The sequence below is a fragment of the Liolophura sinensis genome, chromosome 9, assembly GCF_032854445.1.
Source record: "Liolophura sinensis isolate JHLJ2023 chromosome 9, CUHK_Ljap_v2, whole genome shotgun sequence".
Classification (NCBI taxonomy): Eukaryota; Metazoa; Mollusca; class Polyplacophora; order Chitonida; family Chitonidae; genus Liolophura; species Liolophura sinensis.
In genome coordinates, this window is record NC_088303.1 from 15,904,701 (window position 1) to 15,921,573 (window position 16,873).

General features: G+C 36.7%; 1 protein-coding gene across 11 annotated transcripts in view; it reads right to left on the bottom strand.

Moving 5' to 3' along the window:
* LOC135475487 (rap1 GTPase-activating protein 1-like) overlaps positions 1 to 16,873 on the bottom strand; it is a 193,720-nt gene that overhangs the window by 27,120 nt on the left and 149,727 nt on the right. For 10 of the 11 annotated variants that reach the window (XM_064755405.1, XM_064755403.1, XM_064755404.1 and 7 more), the window contains 3 exons: positions 10,200 to 10,290; positions 2,756 to 2,842; positions 2,109 to 2,189 (listed from right to left, as the gene is read on the bottom strand). In XM_064755405.1, coding sequence (XP_064611475.1) covers positions 2,109 to 2,189; positions 2,756 to 2,842; positions 10,200 to 10,290 — 259 coding nt within the window. The remainder of the gene's footprint in view (positions 1 to 2,108; positions 2,190 to 2,755; positions 2,843 to 10,199; positions 10,291 to 16,873) is intronic. The other variant, XM_064755407.1, reaches the window with a different exon arrangement.

Genomic DNA, 16,873 nt, shown 5'->3' on the forward strand with positions numbered 1-16,873 from the left:
TGTTTACACTCAGATGTTAACGATCCATATGGTTACTTTACGCCTACTTGGCCATGGCTTACTGACTGATTACCGATACATACCTCCTATTTATTACCTCTCTACTGTAATACACTAACCTGGTTTAAATCTACAAAGCTAGGGAGACCATGCTACACACGTCTGAAATCAATGCCACTATTTCTTTAATTTGGTGTCAATAGTGTGATAAATTCTGAGACATGAAAGCCATAAGAAGAATGAACTACATATAATAAGGTTATTGTAATATAATGCATTTTATGTCACGTATGTTATTTAATTACACGTATAGAATAATGTGAATAAATCAAGATGAAATATCACCACATGAAATAATGATGTTCTCTTTGAGGAACTTGGGATTACTTTGGTTGCATAAATGTTGTCATGCTTGTGCAAAAAACATAAAACTGAAAACATGATGTACATGTTACAAGACACTAAACTAAGAGAATATTTACTGACACCGGTCAGTAATGATGTGGGTTAATATAACACTGGCAGCTGATGAAGATGGTGGTGGCTTGGTGAAGTGCCCAGGGAGAAAATGCTGGCAATATATATCTTGTATGTGCTATAAACAGGCAGGGAAGCACACTGTAGTGTGGTGAGAGACAGACAATTGCTTCATAATATCCTCTTTACAATAAATCTAAACCTTTAAGCATAAAATTGAACAAAATTTCTAACCTTCCATCTGTTTAAATAAGAAGAAAGCTAAAATATGAAGTTCATCATATAAACAACTGAAAATTTGCATAAAAATATTTTTATTTATTTTTTTCAGATTTTTTTTTGTGTTGAAAGGCATTCAAATAATCGAATGATATGGAACTCTGACATCACATCACCTTTTTTACCTAACATTCACTTATTGGGAACATTACTTCAGTAATCTTTTACTCAGGTAAAAAGAGTTATTTCAACAGTCAGTGTCATGATTAGAGTTGGACAAACTTCCTGTGATGTCAGAGTTCCTAACCTCTGACAGTATGCTCCAAACAGCCCACCTTAGAATTCAAATATTTGAGTGCCTTTAACACTTTTCACGCAAATTTTAAAAAATAAATGAAAGTATATGTATGCATAGTTTTACGTGGTCTACTTAGTGATGCCTACTCCAATTTTTAGAGGTCTTTTCCTTTAAAAACTATAATGAAAATTTTACTTGGGCTTGTTTCCTTGAATACGTGACACAGAAGCAGCCAGGACAAATGTTGTGTTTAAAGGTGATCCAAACAAAGCTTAGCTTGTTGAAAACATATCTTTTCCTGATATGCCACACTATATGTATTAAGGACATTGAAGAAAGAACCTGTTGTAAATGAGTTCAGCAACTGGTATCATGGCGTGATAAAAATGTCTAAATACTATTACTCGCCACTTATGTGATAAAGCAAGAAATCATAGATGGATACGATGAACTCTGAAGTTTTAACAGAACATTGATAGAAATATTACTGTTCCTCAGATCAAACCTTCATGTATGATGAGGCAAGTAGAAAAGTTACGTGTTATAAACCAGAGTATGTGACACACATATACACTAAAACACTTTGAAAACGCATATTGTAATTCTTCAACCTTTTCGTATGTTTGCAATATGTTTATTCAAGCATGTTCTGAAGGAGGTTTTCTGTGTTGAGTGATAAAATTATACTTTCTGTGAAGCCCTGAAAATGGCCAATCCAACCAATGTAGTTATGTCTCACAAATCAAATTAAAAATGTGCATAAATTTCATTGAAAGTTGCTCTTTCACATGCAAAAAGGTTGAGGAATTTGGGTAACTGACAGACAACCAGTGGAACCAAAACAAGCTTCTTATTACAGGAAATCAGGTTTATAATTTAAGAAAAATCTCTTTAATTCTATGACATGCACTTTCAAGGTATGTCAGCATAAAAATGGGACATAAAAGGGGAGTTCACCACACCATACTGTGCCACAAAAGGACTTTGTCCAGCCGTATGAGAAAGCAGGTAAATATATATATATATACATATATGTGCTAAATGATGTTGAATGACAAATGAATGACTGAGTGAAAGCACAAGCAATGGATGGAGGTCGGTCACATGACCTCACCTTTGACTGAGGCATGGTGCAACGCTGGTCCTCGTAACGACGACTTTGATATTTGACAAGAGTGTCAAAGAAATCGGGACCCTAGGATGCGGTAAACAAGGTTCATTACGGGTAAGAATTCTTAGGTGAATATTAGTTACCAGGGTAACAATCCATGCATCATTAACGACATTAAGGTGGGAAATGGTAGAAGAGAATGTTTTACTTTAAGCTTTGGCTAAAGTTATGCTCTACAGGGAAATTATCGTCAGTTACAACAATAGGGATTGCGAGTGACAAAGAATTTTGTGATGTTCATAATGTTAAGGAGATTAATACAGAAGTTGTCAACTAAAATTTGGTACACTGTTACTTCGAAAAAAACCAAAAAAAACAACAACTACTAATTAGGAATAACAATTTGGGATAATTATACTACAAGCAAATGTGTTACGTGGTGGTAAAAACAGTATTGCATAATTAAAAAGTCAACACAAAGATATGGTGCCTATACTGCAAAACTGATTGAACAGCTGTTTTCTATCCCAAATTATATCAGCAATATTAGAAGCTCTGACAAAGCCACCATTGGTTACAATAGTTAGTTCAAAATTTGCTCTATGTCCCAGAGAAAGCTGTGTTAGTGTGTTTTTCTGCTGGATTTTTACCTTGATGAATGCTGACATGTCACACCTCTGGTCATCAAACCTCTTGCTCTGTATCCTCTCAAGCATTTCAAATAAGTCATTGTGCATCTGAAAAAAATGAAACAACATTAAGTAAACACAAATTTAAATGTGCACGCTTTAAAATGATGGTCATGGTTGTTTAGCTTGTGTAGATGGCTTGAGAATTAATTAGTATAATTAAGAGAAACTTCAAAAAGTCCCTCAAGACAGCCAATGTGTTTACATCAGTCCAGGCAAGCCAGAAGAACTAGCATAAGATAACCGATAAAACATCTGGGACATAATTATGGAATTTATGTGGAGAACATGGTAAATTTCATAAATCATATCATGTGACAAGTTTCAGTGGAGTAACAATTTTGAATTAATAAGCCAATTACTTACTTAAAGAATGAAAATCAGAACTTGACTACAAAGTGGTCATGTTTTGTTATTTGACTAATTGGTATTACATAGTATATTTAGGAATACAGGACCTATACTAAAGTGGCAGATGGTCAGGTTTTCAGGTTTCATGGATCGTCCTCTGGCAAGTAAGTGACAAACTTTCCAAAATGCGATATGCACATATTCACCCACAAACTCAGCTAGCACACTGTGTACCCAAATGCCTCAACCTTTTCTTATGTCAAAGAGCAACTTTCAGTGATATTTATGCACATTTGTAATTTGATTTTGGAGACAAAACTACATTGATTGGACAGTTTTTACAAAATGTAGACTCTTATCAGTATACACAGAATAATGCCTTCAGAATATGTCTGAATAAACACCTTACAAATGTGCAAAAAGGTTTCATCTTCAGTCAAGTTACGGGAAGTGAAGTAAAATTGTTATTTGTGGCCTCACGCATAGTTTGCAACTAAAATGGTGAAAGTTATTCCCAGCAAAACTTCCTATAGAATCTAGGGCCTTAACAGAGTTATTAGCAGCTAACTGTCACTGAAGCCCTGAAAACAGTAGATGTAAGGGAATTGAGTATCTTATGTGCCCTCGTCAGTTATTGAAAGACAAACGTGTTAATAACCTGGCCCCTATCTACATTCTGAAGCAACTGATCAGAATGAAAACATCTACATGACATCTGTTCAAATTGCACTCCTGAGGCTAAACTCTGTACTCCAGGGAAGTATCATATTTACTTGGATTGGGCGCTACAAGAACATCTCTTCCTGACACTAAATTTACTACAGTTCCCAGACATTTGCCTCACACATGAATGTATGGTTGACCAGACAGCCATTTCCCTAGGCTGTATAACAGCACCACTGGGAATGCTTTTCTCCAAGTTTCATGCATTTTTAAAGCAGAGAACTTTATTTTCGTCCGTCTTGACATACCAATGTACATCGTGGCCTTCCAGGTTCGATGGGGATCATTCAGCTTGATGGCCATCATGCTCATTACCTGCTTAATGACTTTTTATTTCCACAAAGTGATCGGGTAACTGGATAAGCATGTCCACACATGCATGCATAGGTCATCTAAGCTCTATTCCCATTCTACACCCCACAGGCTATTATCATCTACCAATTACCATCAGTCATTTATCTGATGCCTGGACTATGTTGCATAAAAATAATTAGCTATTACATCGGTAAACACACTCTATTTCAGCTCGAAAGAAAAATAATCAATCTTTATTATTTCTTTATCCAATCATTTTTTTGATAGCTTTAACTGGTTTGATTTGATGATGAAGGGTTTGATTACTCATCTTCTCCGAAAACAGTCAAGCACAAAAATGAAAAACACAACCATCTAATGTTCTAAAGTCAGAGGGCACATTTTAACATCCACATGTCATTTCATTCCCTCATAATGTAAAATTTCAAATGTACATCACTGGTTGGCTGATTAGACTGTCACATGTCCACCAGTCGCAGAAGGGTATTCCTAACACATGCCTTGCTTTCAAGCATTTTTTACAAACCCATAAAACATCACAAAAGAGTTTCTTAGAAAGACAGATAAACCTTGAGAGCATTAAGCCACAAGTGGTCGGCATTAAGTTTCTGCACGGGAGGATGTTGGTATGGAGACAGGTGGGGCTCCAGTTGTGAACTCAGTTATTCTATAGCCAGTTATAAACAACTTCTCAGGAAATTGTGTAAGAAAGGGGAGCTGTTAATGTAAATTTACAGCCTTTGGGAGTTCAGGTCTGTCTTAAAATCTGTCACCAGACATGCTGAAGGTGACCTTGAAGAAAAAATTAGACTGACATGTGGGAACAAGAATAGGCTGGCAAAAAAGCGCCCAATTTTGCAAGCATTCTGTGCAAAACTTTTTTAAAAACCACAAAAAACACATGATCTCCCTAAGCATTTGAAAAACATTTCAAGGAATTAATTGGCGAATTGCTCATGCTTTCCTAATCTTTTTTCCTTTTCCCCTTGTCTCTCTCTTTAAGCCAAATTTCAAAACTTCAGATCTGATGACAGTTGTCAACAAGATTGTCCAGACCTATCTCTCCTTTGTGCTTTCGCCCATCTCTGGTAAGAGGTCTGCAATTAGTCAGCCCACAAAAAGCTATCAAACAAGAGAAAATTGGTGATTTACCAACAAGTATCAAGTGTAATTGCCTTCCACTAGGGACTCATATCTGTTATTTGCTCAGTCCTCCTTCAACAAACGGCCAATAGTCCTCAAGAACAGTTCACCTTAGCCTAACTGACATTTCATGTTTTCCCCAGGACACACACCAGGTGCAAATGTAGTAATGATTTCAGAAAGTCATTTTCATGTTCAGTCAAGTTACGGGAAGTGAAGTAAAATTGTTATTTATGGCCTCACATGTAGTTCGCAACTAAAATCAACTTACAGATGAACATTTTAATTTCTTCATAGCTTTTCTCAACCAAGTAAATAAGAAAATCACTGCAAATTGCATCAGTCCATCAGTTAGTTTTTAATCCAATTTAATCTTTGACTTTTCACAAAAGTACTCTTCTTAGAGCGTCATTTTCCAGAAATAATTTTGCAAGAGTAACATTTAAATGTTCTCAGGAAGAAATTGACCTCTGTTATTCTGTAATACTGTAGGAACAGTTTACTGAAACTAAGTAACTCTTTGAAGTCAATTAACCAAGAAATGAGTTTAATTTCACAAGAATGTATTATTCAATTCAAAGTTGAATTTGCCTTTTTAGGTACTCAAAAAGTAAAGAGGTTAAAAAATACAAAAATTTGTATTTTATTACTGTTTGTTATTATTTTCAAATAATAACAGCTTACTATGGTACATAACTGAAGGCACTTCAGCAGAGTCTATTTTCTCATTACGGAATACTTACATGAGTATATACTTTTCATGAGTAAAGTAACATATATATATATATATATATATATATATATATATATATATCCAGCAAATGGAGAGGTGCAGTATTTATACTAGCTGTGGTACAAGCAAAAGGACTGAAGAACTGGGTTCATATCAGTCACATCAAGTTTAATCAGGATGGCATGGCTGGTATTGGATGCCATCATACTGAGGGAGCAGTGGAAGGGGCATAGGGGGAGATAGCAGAAATCAATGAGCTGGGAATTGGCAAAACTAATTAATTGTCACTTTGTATGAATCATCAAGGGGCTACTGGTCTTTTGTTTACCCAGCTGAGCTAAGGCCTTAGAAAGGGTTACACCAAGGGCAGGGCATGGGACCAGGGGGAGTTCTCGCTGAATAGGCTTATGGCTGCCCAGACATAGAAAAGATCTTGGCATGTTTTAGAGGCGTTTGTCCATGTCTGAGCTAACAGGAAAGCCTGATCATGTCCTCAACACAGAAGGGAAATGTAGAGGAGTGAGACACAGAAGCAAATGGCTGATGGATATATGGAGTTTAATTTCCTTCCTTGCTTTCACCCCCCTCTAGCCCTGCCCGTCTCTGACATGCACAGCAGAATGAGGCCGCATCCATCCAATGTAGAAGCCAAATCTAAGCAGTGCAGCTTCACATGCAGTTTAGCAATGGTAACACGAGCTTTGTAGACGCCTCAAGGTTTCACCTTGCCATGAATTGTGACACATTAATGAGACTTCTACAGATCATGTAAAATACGAATTGATCAAGTTACCGGTTGTTTTCTTTTCTCATACTGACATTTAGAAAGCCATCTTGTCTTATAAGGGTTGACAGCTTCCTTTAGTCTCCGCACCACGTTGTGGGTGTGACATGTCGTAAACTCTGATCACAAAATCACGGACAGACACTTTAGCTGTGATTGTAATGCAGACATTGACAATTAGGTTGGCAGTATGCGAACACATGATAAAAGTTATAACCTCCTTGGTGCCCGCAATCACCCATAAATCTAACATTTAAGAAGCAAAAAAGAAAGTGATCTTGCACTCACTTAGCTGAAGTCACTCATTCTCCCTCAAAATCCATTACTAAACACTGATTTTTTCTTTCCTGTCTGGTACAAAGAATGGAAAGGCCTCCCCAAAAACTGATTTCTGAACACTGATTTTTCTCTTTCACAGATGGTAGATTCTAACAGAGGATTACCATGTTGTAATTACTTACCTTATGTTTTACTTTTCAAGATGAGGCTGGTAATATGTACATGTACAGACATAACTTTCCAAATACTTTTAACAACTGGTTCTAAAGACCCTAGAGGAGAAGGTGTCACCATTCTCATGATATGTTCAATATCAATAAATATGTGTAAATGATTAATTTATGCTCACATTTTGAAGCGTATAAAGGTTTACTTTTTCACCTTGTTACCACTATTGAGCAGTAGTTTTTCAAAACTTCTCTTAGGGAGACAAAATGATGGGCATTTTATCTGGTGCTTCATGCGACTTAAATAAAAAATTCAACTTCCAAAAATTGAGATATTCAGTTATTTTTTTTATTTATTTATTTGATTGGTGTTTTACGCTATATTCAAGAATATATCACTTATACAATGGCGGCCAGCATTATGGTAGGAGGAAACCAGGTACAGCCCGTGAGAAACCCACGACCATTAGCATGTCGCTGGAAGGCTTTTTATTTTTTTTATTATTGTTATTGTTATTATTGTTTGTTTTTTTTTTACTTTTGCTCTATTCCGTTTTCTTCCTGTAAAAAAGCTTAGGGCACTGGGCATGTTTTACGATCTCACCCCAAGAAACAGTAGATATAGCGTGAAAAACCAATAAACTTTGCACGGTATGCTTCACAATTTCATCGTGACATTTCCCTCATAGGATAAAAGCTGCAACTTTAGAGCATCACAGCCCGATTAATGTAGACAGCTGTGTGTGTGTGAATATGAGGAGCCAACTACAACAGGTTGCACTGATTATGCAAGACAGCATTTATTAAACTACTTATAGAGTCCTACTACCAAAGCACCTATAACATGCTGCTACCATGGAACTGTCTCAGTCTACAAAGCCAAGCCATCCTTTATTACACCAAGGCCAATAGAAAAGCCTCTGACCAATCGTCAAACGATCATTTACACAGGATAATGTGGGGCCAATAAAGACTTGATAAATGTTTAATAACTAAAATGCTGACTCACTTTTCACACAAGGAACTTGGGGGGAAAGATACGGCCTTATGACTACTTAGAAATATATCATGTATTTCAGACAACAAGCACTGTAATACAGGAAGATTCATTGTACCTAGCTGTCCTTTGCTTTTTGGCTTCTGTTTTAAATTCATTATTACCGTTCGTAAGTATGACTGACATAACTGATTTAATTTCAAAATTTAAACAAAGAGGCACTTCACATGAAAAGTTTTATGTATTAATTTATCTAACCGTGTATTGCTTAACATAATTGGCAGTGATGTGTGTATTCAGCCTAAAAAGACGTGTGAGTTCAAGTCTATTCAAGAATGTTTTTTTCTGATCCTATCATAGATTATTCAGTGTGAGAAAATATTGAAAAAATTGATAGTTTCCATCATGATGGGAGCAGGGAAAAGTTTCACAAATATAGAAAAATGTTTTAATAGTAATAAACCTAAAAGTACATATTGACTTGTTTTGAAATTTTCTAAAAACAATAAAAAAAATATTAATTTCTGACAGCCTAATTTTTTAATGATGTTTTGGGTTAGGTTCAATATTATTTCATCACAGGTGCTGCCAGGTTGTCTGAGGGCACATCATATCATTGTTTCCACTAGCCGCCATGTAATTATGGACAAGTAATGTTGACAATGGGTCTGCCAGTGATGAACCCTTAAACAGACACAAACCAATTCAATCAGGTGGCCCTTAAGGCATGTTAAGCATGGAGGCGCCATCCTGCGGACAGATTAACCATCAGCCTAGCAAGAATCAGCAGTTCACCGAGCGTGTATATCAGCATTGCTTCGCTGTACTCCTCCTACCTTTCATGCCCCTACCCCACCTTGCCCACCTCAGTTCTCAATGAGATAAACGTGTATGCATAGCCAAAGGGGACGACAGACAAAGCGTGTAGAATGTGGCGTGTGTCGCGTGTCCTGGCTACATCGCGCATGCTGTACCACAATAACGGCACAACAACAGCTATGAGTAAGACTGCTGTCACAAAGGGACAAGAGGTGGGGGGGACGCTGCTCAACTATGTTGCCATGGTAACCAAAGGCAACAGCTTACCTTTTAGCATTAAAAAACATATGTATAAAAAAATACACACAATGAAAAAGGTTCGACTAATTCTCAAGACTGGATTGAAACTTATAATCCCTTGCATACAAACATACTCATATATGTTGGCTATCCCAAGGGCAATGTGTCTGCTGGTGTGTCTAATCCAAAGAGGCTTACTTCTTCATTTTTTGAAAATCAATTTTATGTGAGATTTCCTTCTGTACTCCTGCACCAGCCACACTGACATAAAACTCCAGTAGTTCAAGTCAGAAATGATTTTTGAAATTTCACAAATTTGAACAAATTTTTAAATTATTAAAATAATAAATTATGTCGCATTGAAGAGAGAGTTTCCTATATTTGTGCTTTGTTCTTCACTCTGGCCTCAGTGTTTGTCACCTTCGCTTTGTTGTCCTCACAAAAACACATCTACATTTTTTTTTAATTGAAAGAAGAAATGTCATAGGTTTTCACAAAATGTTAATCTTCGGAAAAAATCTGTAATATTAACTTTTTATTCATGCAAATGTCTTGTGCAGAAACGTGTAAAACCCACCTCTTATTTTTTATAAGAAAAACAAAACAATGATAATAAAAAAATTGCTTGGTAACAATATTAATTTGTGGCACTTCTCACGTGTTTGCTAGATGTCAATTCAAAAATATTCTGACATCCTTATTCTTTGTAAACTGAAAACAACTTTTTGCAAAGCCCTGAAATTGGCCAATGTAGTTTTGTCTTCAAAATCAAATCAAAAGGTTGCATAAATTGCAATGAAAGTTGGTCTTTCATATGCCAAAAAGTTGCGGAATATATTTTCTGAAGTACTTACATGGACTTTATCTTCCACCTCCTGGGATGTCATGGTTTGAGGCGGAGGTGCATGGGCTTCACAGTACAGCTGCCCCTCCATCGTTTGTTTCCTGAACACAGAGAGAAAATCACACGCTTTAGTTAATCCACTTTGCGGCAAGTATAAGGTATATGAAGTCCACAAGCAGTGACCTATTTAAAATCTTGCACCAATATATTCCACATCATACTGAGACATGGCTATCCATACAGAGAATTCAAGGGACACAAAACACTGTTCATATGTCCACCACAGGACCAACTGTCAACCTTACACCCTTAACAATACAATCTTTGACCGGCCTATGTCTGTAATCCAACCCATCCCCCCCTATCACGGTGTAATGGACTTGCTGCCACGCTTCATCCTCTTTGTCCCCACAATTCCATTGTTGGAAAGACCATTGTCAGATAGACTGCTCCAGATGGTACTGCACAAGGATCCACTTATACCTGGCCAATCTAAATCCAGCCTATCAAAGGCAAGTTTCACTGTCTACCTGTCAAAAACATGCAGTTCAGACTCTGTAACCTTTTATAGCCAAGCATTCACAAGACTATTGGACAGGAAGCACATGATGATACACACAAACTACAAGCAGCCCTTATAGCTGGATATAAATAAATTCAGAAATTCACAAATACTAAAAAAAAAACATATTAAATTCAAATTCTCCTTTCACATGCCATGAAAAAGTACAATTATAATAACAAGTCAAAATGACCTGTATCATCATTGTTACAATATGGTATATATCCCAGATAATTAAACATTTTGTGCCATCTACCTGACAAAAAGATGAAAACTTGAAAATTACCCAAATGAACAGGTGTCCAAGGAAAAATGCAACCATTTAAAATGATAACCTAGATTAGACAAAAAATGTAGAGGATTCTCAGGAATAAATGAACCATTGATTAATATGGTAAGACAGTAACTAAAAACAGTCATATTTAAACTTTTGCAGTAAAAGCTGATAATGGAAATGACGGAATAATTGCATTCCACAAATATGAAGTTTCAGCAATACGAAGAATTCAAACTATAGTTAAACTTGCATTCATTATAAACAGATCCTGATAAAAAAAAATGTAATAAAAAAGAAATCTTTTTGAATTACCTTGTTGTTTTGGCATTGGTTGAGCCACACAATGCAATTTGGGCTAACTTTATCATTATCTACAAGACAATATGGTTGGTACTAGCACAAAGGTGGGTACTTCCTTTAGCTGGCATATATTCTAGGACAGCCTGGTGCACAACTGATAAACAATTTCCTCAGGTAGACTATATACAGCTAGGAATACACCTGGACCCTAACTGTGGCATTTCTGACTCATTTCAATTACATTGTAAAATACACTAAAAAAAACCCCAAAAACACAATCAAAACACTGTTTCAGTTCCCAGCTGTTTACGTGTACTTCAGCCTCCATGTCCACTTAGACATGCTTTGCTCAGGAGTACTGGTCACTGAGGAGTTAAAATTCATGGTAAGAAAGCACTTTCAGGGCACAAAGCCACTTGACCCACACCTGGTATTTAATTGCCCTCCCACCCCTCCTGCTCACAAATCCACCACACCCCCAGGGAGCTCTCCACCCTAACATCCCACTATTGAGTCTCACCCACAGTACCTGCTCTTAACAATTGAGCACCCGGTCAACCATGAAAATAGACAAAGTGAATCAGATTTCAGAGATAAGCGGTAATTGTTAATGGAGGGTGATCTTATTGTCCAACAAACTGATCACACACTGAGATCCAATAAAAAATATATAACATAATATCTAGGTTTATTTTACAGAACCTTCACTTAACCAAAGTGATTTAATGACTTCCTCTCCAACATCAACACAATGGGTGTTCTGTGATACAGAAACTCACAAAAACTTGGAGGTCATTTTCAACTTAGATAACAGCTAGTCTATTGTTTGTGTATGTGTGTGTACTATACATTCTTTGCAGTAAAACTGGTTTTAAGATATTGAAACAACTGAAGTTATATGACTTTCTGATGAAACATTTTTGATGCTGGAAGAAAATGTGAATGAATATGCAAAAGTTCCAAAAAACATTAATATTCATTTGAATGATAATACACGAAGCCTGATTTTTAAACTGACCTTACACCTAAATATGCTGACATGGAAAATACATGAATTTTTTCATCATTATTTTAAGACTGATTCCATTATGCCCTGGCTTCTAAAACAGTTCTATTTGTTGCAAATGTCAAAGCACCTCTTACTTCAAGCATTATTCCACCTGTTTATATATATGTATGAATGTGAGTACCCTGAAGAGTTAAACACATATACATATCTTCTGTATTAAGCTGAACTGGAATTTTCACAACCACCAGGAATGTTGGGGCATCGGGTGCAGCAATGTTCCACAACAATGTGGTTTGAAAATAGCATTCTACTCAAGAAGCCTTTGTCATAGTTAGTAAATGTATATTCAATTTAGCTGATGGAAACCTGTCCTTTTCTAGCTTGTCCACCAAGGTACAAGCACAGGTACAATGTCTAGATTGCCTGAGATACCAGAAGTGCATTACTTGAACATGGTTTATTAAAATGAAGCAATTACTCTTATGAAAATAGCTTAAAAACTTTTCAAAACAGCATCGCCTTGAAATTCACACTGAAAAGATTTAAGTCAGGATTCTCTCTCTCTATATATACTCATCACACCTATATGGGCTTCTCTTGTGCACACAAAATATATTTGTATGACTTTTCCATTATAACAATCAAAATTCATGATCATATTGAAAATGCTGACATTGTTAGATTGACCAAACAATACTGTTTTTTTTGTTTTTTTTGTTCAAATGAACAGGACAGCATTCATAACAGAGATAAAAAACTTAATTCCTTCCCACTGAGCGGGGGGAGTAGCTTTGCTACTTATTTAACTTCTATGTGTATGGTATTATGAATACAATACCTTGAATATAAAGCCATTCTACAAGTTTAAATTATGCATACCTTGATTGTGAAAAGCTCTAAAGGAATGAAAAGCCCTTCACAATGGAGGTGTTGTCTGATCCATTCAGTGTGATTAGAAGGTTACATAACAAATAGTACCCAGATGGCCCTAGAACAAAGCCACAACAAGCTATGTGGGTGGGGATCACAGACAGGAGGGGTGAAGATTGTCAGACTCTTTGTAAGGCTGCCATATTGTCATGAGGCTATCTCTTTATCTGAATCTTTACTTCCATAGACTCTCAAGAGCAAACACAAACTTCACTCGTCTAGACAGAGTAGTTTTCTTAGTAAAAGCACTTTCACTTTTCTACACAATTAATATACATATTGCCTAAGACGACTTCCGGTTTTGAACAACCAACCTCAAGTAAGGCACCATGTCACTAGTAATTATACATGTTAAACACTCAAACCAGTCAGATGATAAAAGGTCTCTAACTAAACAATACTAAGCATCTTTACAAAAAAAAGAAAGGATATGACATAATCAGGTTTATAGGACAGATAATTACTGCAGCAATTCCAGAGGTGCAAAACAACGTTACCACTTCCGACATGAGCAAGCTATGCAGGCAAAGAGAAAGGAAATAAGAACAATTACTAAGAGATCATGACTACTCTTGTTCAAGCAAATGTGAATAAAAAAAAAACGTCAGCTAACCAGTTTCCTCCAATTCAACTACCGCCTCTCCTTCAGTGAGTAACCATAGCCAGTATAAACCACAAACTAGTCTGTAAAAAAAGCCGTATGTTTCAGCTTGTTCAAGGACCTATCCTTAAATTAATACATTCTGGACATATGATGTATTATGGTTCATTATGTTTATAACCACAGCCACATGTAGCAATGTGTACACTCCCTTAGTCCTCAAGCACTGAACATTGTGAATCACTAAGACGGTGGTTCACAATAAAATTTTCACAAAAAATGTGATAAAATGAAGCGAGTTGAGAAAAGTGACATGACATGATTTCACGAAATTTGTGAAAAGTTAAGGAAGAGCAAAGAAATAGGTTACAATACATACAAGCTTAAAACATCTGCAGTGAAAGCATTGAGTATCACAGTCCAACTTTACAGCTGACGAACATGACCTAACATTTTCACTTGTCTTAGTACACTTAAGAGTTTGTGATATCTAACTGCAACACCCTTGTTTGTTATTCCCCAATCCTGTCCACATGACCCTTATTACCTCATTCCAGTTATGCTATGACCTATCATGTTCAAGCCCTTCTGAGCTCAGTACATAATAACTCTCATGATTTTCAACCATATCAGTGTTTGCCTACAAAACTGGGCTGCTTGATCAAACACACATTAAAATGGCACTTACACTTCATTCTCAAGTATATTTATTTTCAAATTTCAGCAGCATCACTTAAAAGGACTACTATGTATTCAACCACCTTACATCTGATCATCAGTCTTGACAATCAGGCTGCAAACATGTTGTAGGTCATTTACTTGGCATCACAGTATTAAGCAGGTAAGATTATAACGTCTATAGGTGCAAAACTGAAGATTTATACCACTAGAATGTAGTGCATTCCAAGATGTGAATGTTTTAAATAACAGCCAACACTGGGAGAGATCTTCCACTTTATTACATGTAGGTATAAGTTGGCATGCAGCAATATACAAAATAAAGCTTTGAATAAAACAATGAAGTGCACTGTGGTCATTTTCGTGTAAAATGTAATTTATGTCTTATAGGTACAAGTCTCTGTATAAGCTATGAACACACACACAAGACTGATGCCAATGAACAGGTATCCTCAGGAGACCATTTATCTGATCAATGTGAAAAATGTGAGAATTAGTGACACACATCATATGGCTGGAAAAAAAAATAAGCCCATGTATATGTAACATTTTCTATGTTCTTTGAACAAACACAAAGCAGAAGATTGTAGTAACTCCAACAAAAGACACGAGGTGATGCATGATTCAATATTTTGGTATTATTTAAACTATTTTCAAATTTAAAAAAAAAGGACAGAAATAGAAATATAGGAACAGAAAATGTTTACACCTATACTTTTATGCCCTCTCTTTACTCGTCACTCCCTTCACGTGCAAGCAGATAAAGCCAGGGAATCCAAATCTAATCATGGGGTGTTGGATGACAGACCATGTATCATCTATTTATTTATATGCTCTCTACCTGACATTTCTGACATGTGCAAACAGATTTCGCCAGATGTAATCATATTCCCATTTGGAGACATATCATACATCACCTGTTTATTTTTATCTGTGTTGTAGACATTACAGCTAAGGCCTACACTTGCGGGTTAATGCCATACCTTCACAGGTATGGTACTAGATGTCTTTAGGTGTCAATTGCATTCATTGGTTCCATGATACACAGGCCGTTTTTCTATGTCATGGCAAGAGCACACTAGACCCACAAATCAGTAATGAGGTAATGGTGAAACCAACCAATGGAAGAAACAAACAATAAGGCAACCAGTTAATTGAACAAGTTGTTAAGGCAATTCCATTCATGTTAAAAAGCACAAGGTTTGCACAGGTACATTGTAAATCACCAATAAATTAAACCAAACAAATGAATAAACTGCAGTGGAACTTACTGAAGGACCATCCTCAACATTCTGTTGAAGGCAAGACTCAGGAACTTTAACATGGAGCTGGCTATGGAGTGCAAACTGGCCAACAGCAGTTCTAAGGCTTGGATTGAAATACTCATCCAACTGACAAGGTTCGGATAAAGATAAGTATGTGTGATCCTGACACCAAGAATTAAGGCAACGCTCCAGGGCAAGGGGGCTGAAGCTGGTTTGGTCTGGGGTAGTGGAGAATCTGGTGGGGATGGGGATACTTTGTGAAGGCAGGGGAAAGGTACAATGAAGGGTTTGTGTCTGCAGGCCATTGATGTGTGGGAGGGTGACACCATAGAGATCCAGAAGAATGAGCTTCTGGATTAAGGAGTGTGGGGTGAGGTTGGGGTGGGGTGAGGGTGAGCTGAAGTTGGGAGATGCAGCTGGATGCCACTGGTTGCTCTTTCCAGACAGCTAACTACATTTTATGGCTTGTTAAACTGGGCGGAATTCTGTGAAGTGAAGCTTATTGGCCCACTGGCTGAGTGGGAATGGGGGGGGGGGGGGGGGGATAGGGCATCCCAATACAGACACCAGGTATACCTAATTAAACCATGTTTAATGTATACTCCAGTGGCTTTCTCACATAACAAATCGATGTGTGGAAACCCACACTGAAGACAGGTATACCAAGATAGGCTTTCTACAAATGGTAGACTGACATTTTCATCACTATGTAAATTTTATTTTCTGTCTTTCTTTCGAATTATGGTTCAAATCCAATTCAGACAACATGCAGAGTGCATCTCAACTTGCGTTTATACATGTATATGAGAAAAAAAGAGCAAATTAAAATGTGTTATTAACTTAAAAGCCTCCAATGAACAAATGAAAGGTAAATGAAAATCTAACAGTGTAGCAAGTGGGAAGCATTAAACCTTAAATGGCTTGTCCAAGAACAGCATTCACCCTCCAACTTTAGAGGTATACTCCACACCCTCCATTTTTTATACTTGGCCTCTCTCACTCTGAGAGATACAGAATGACCACTGTATTTTAACTTGGATAGCAGGGACTTAAAGGTTGTGT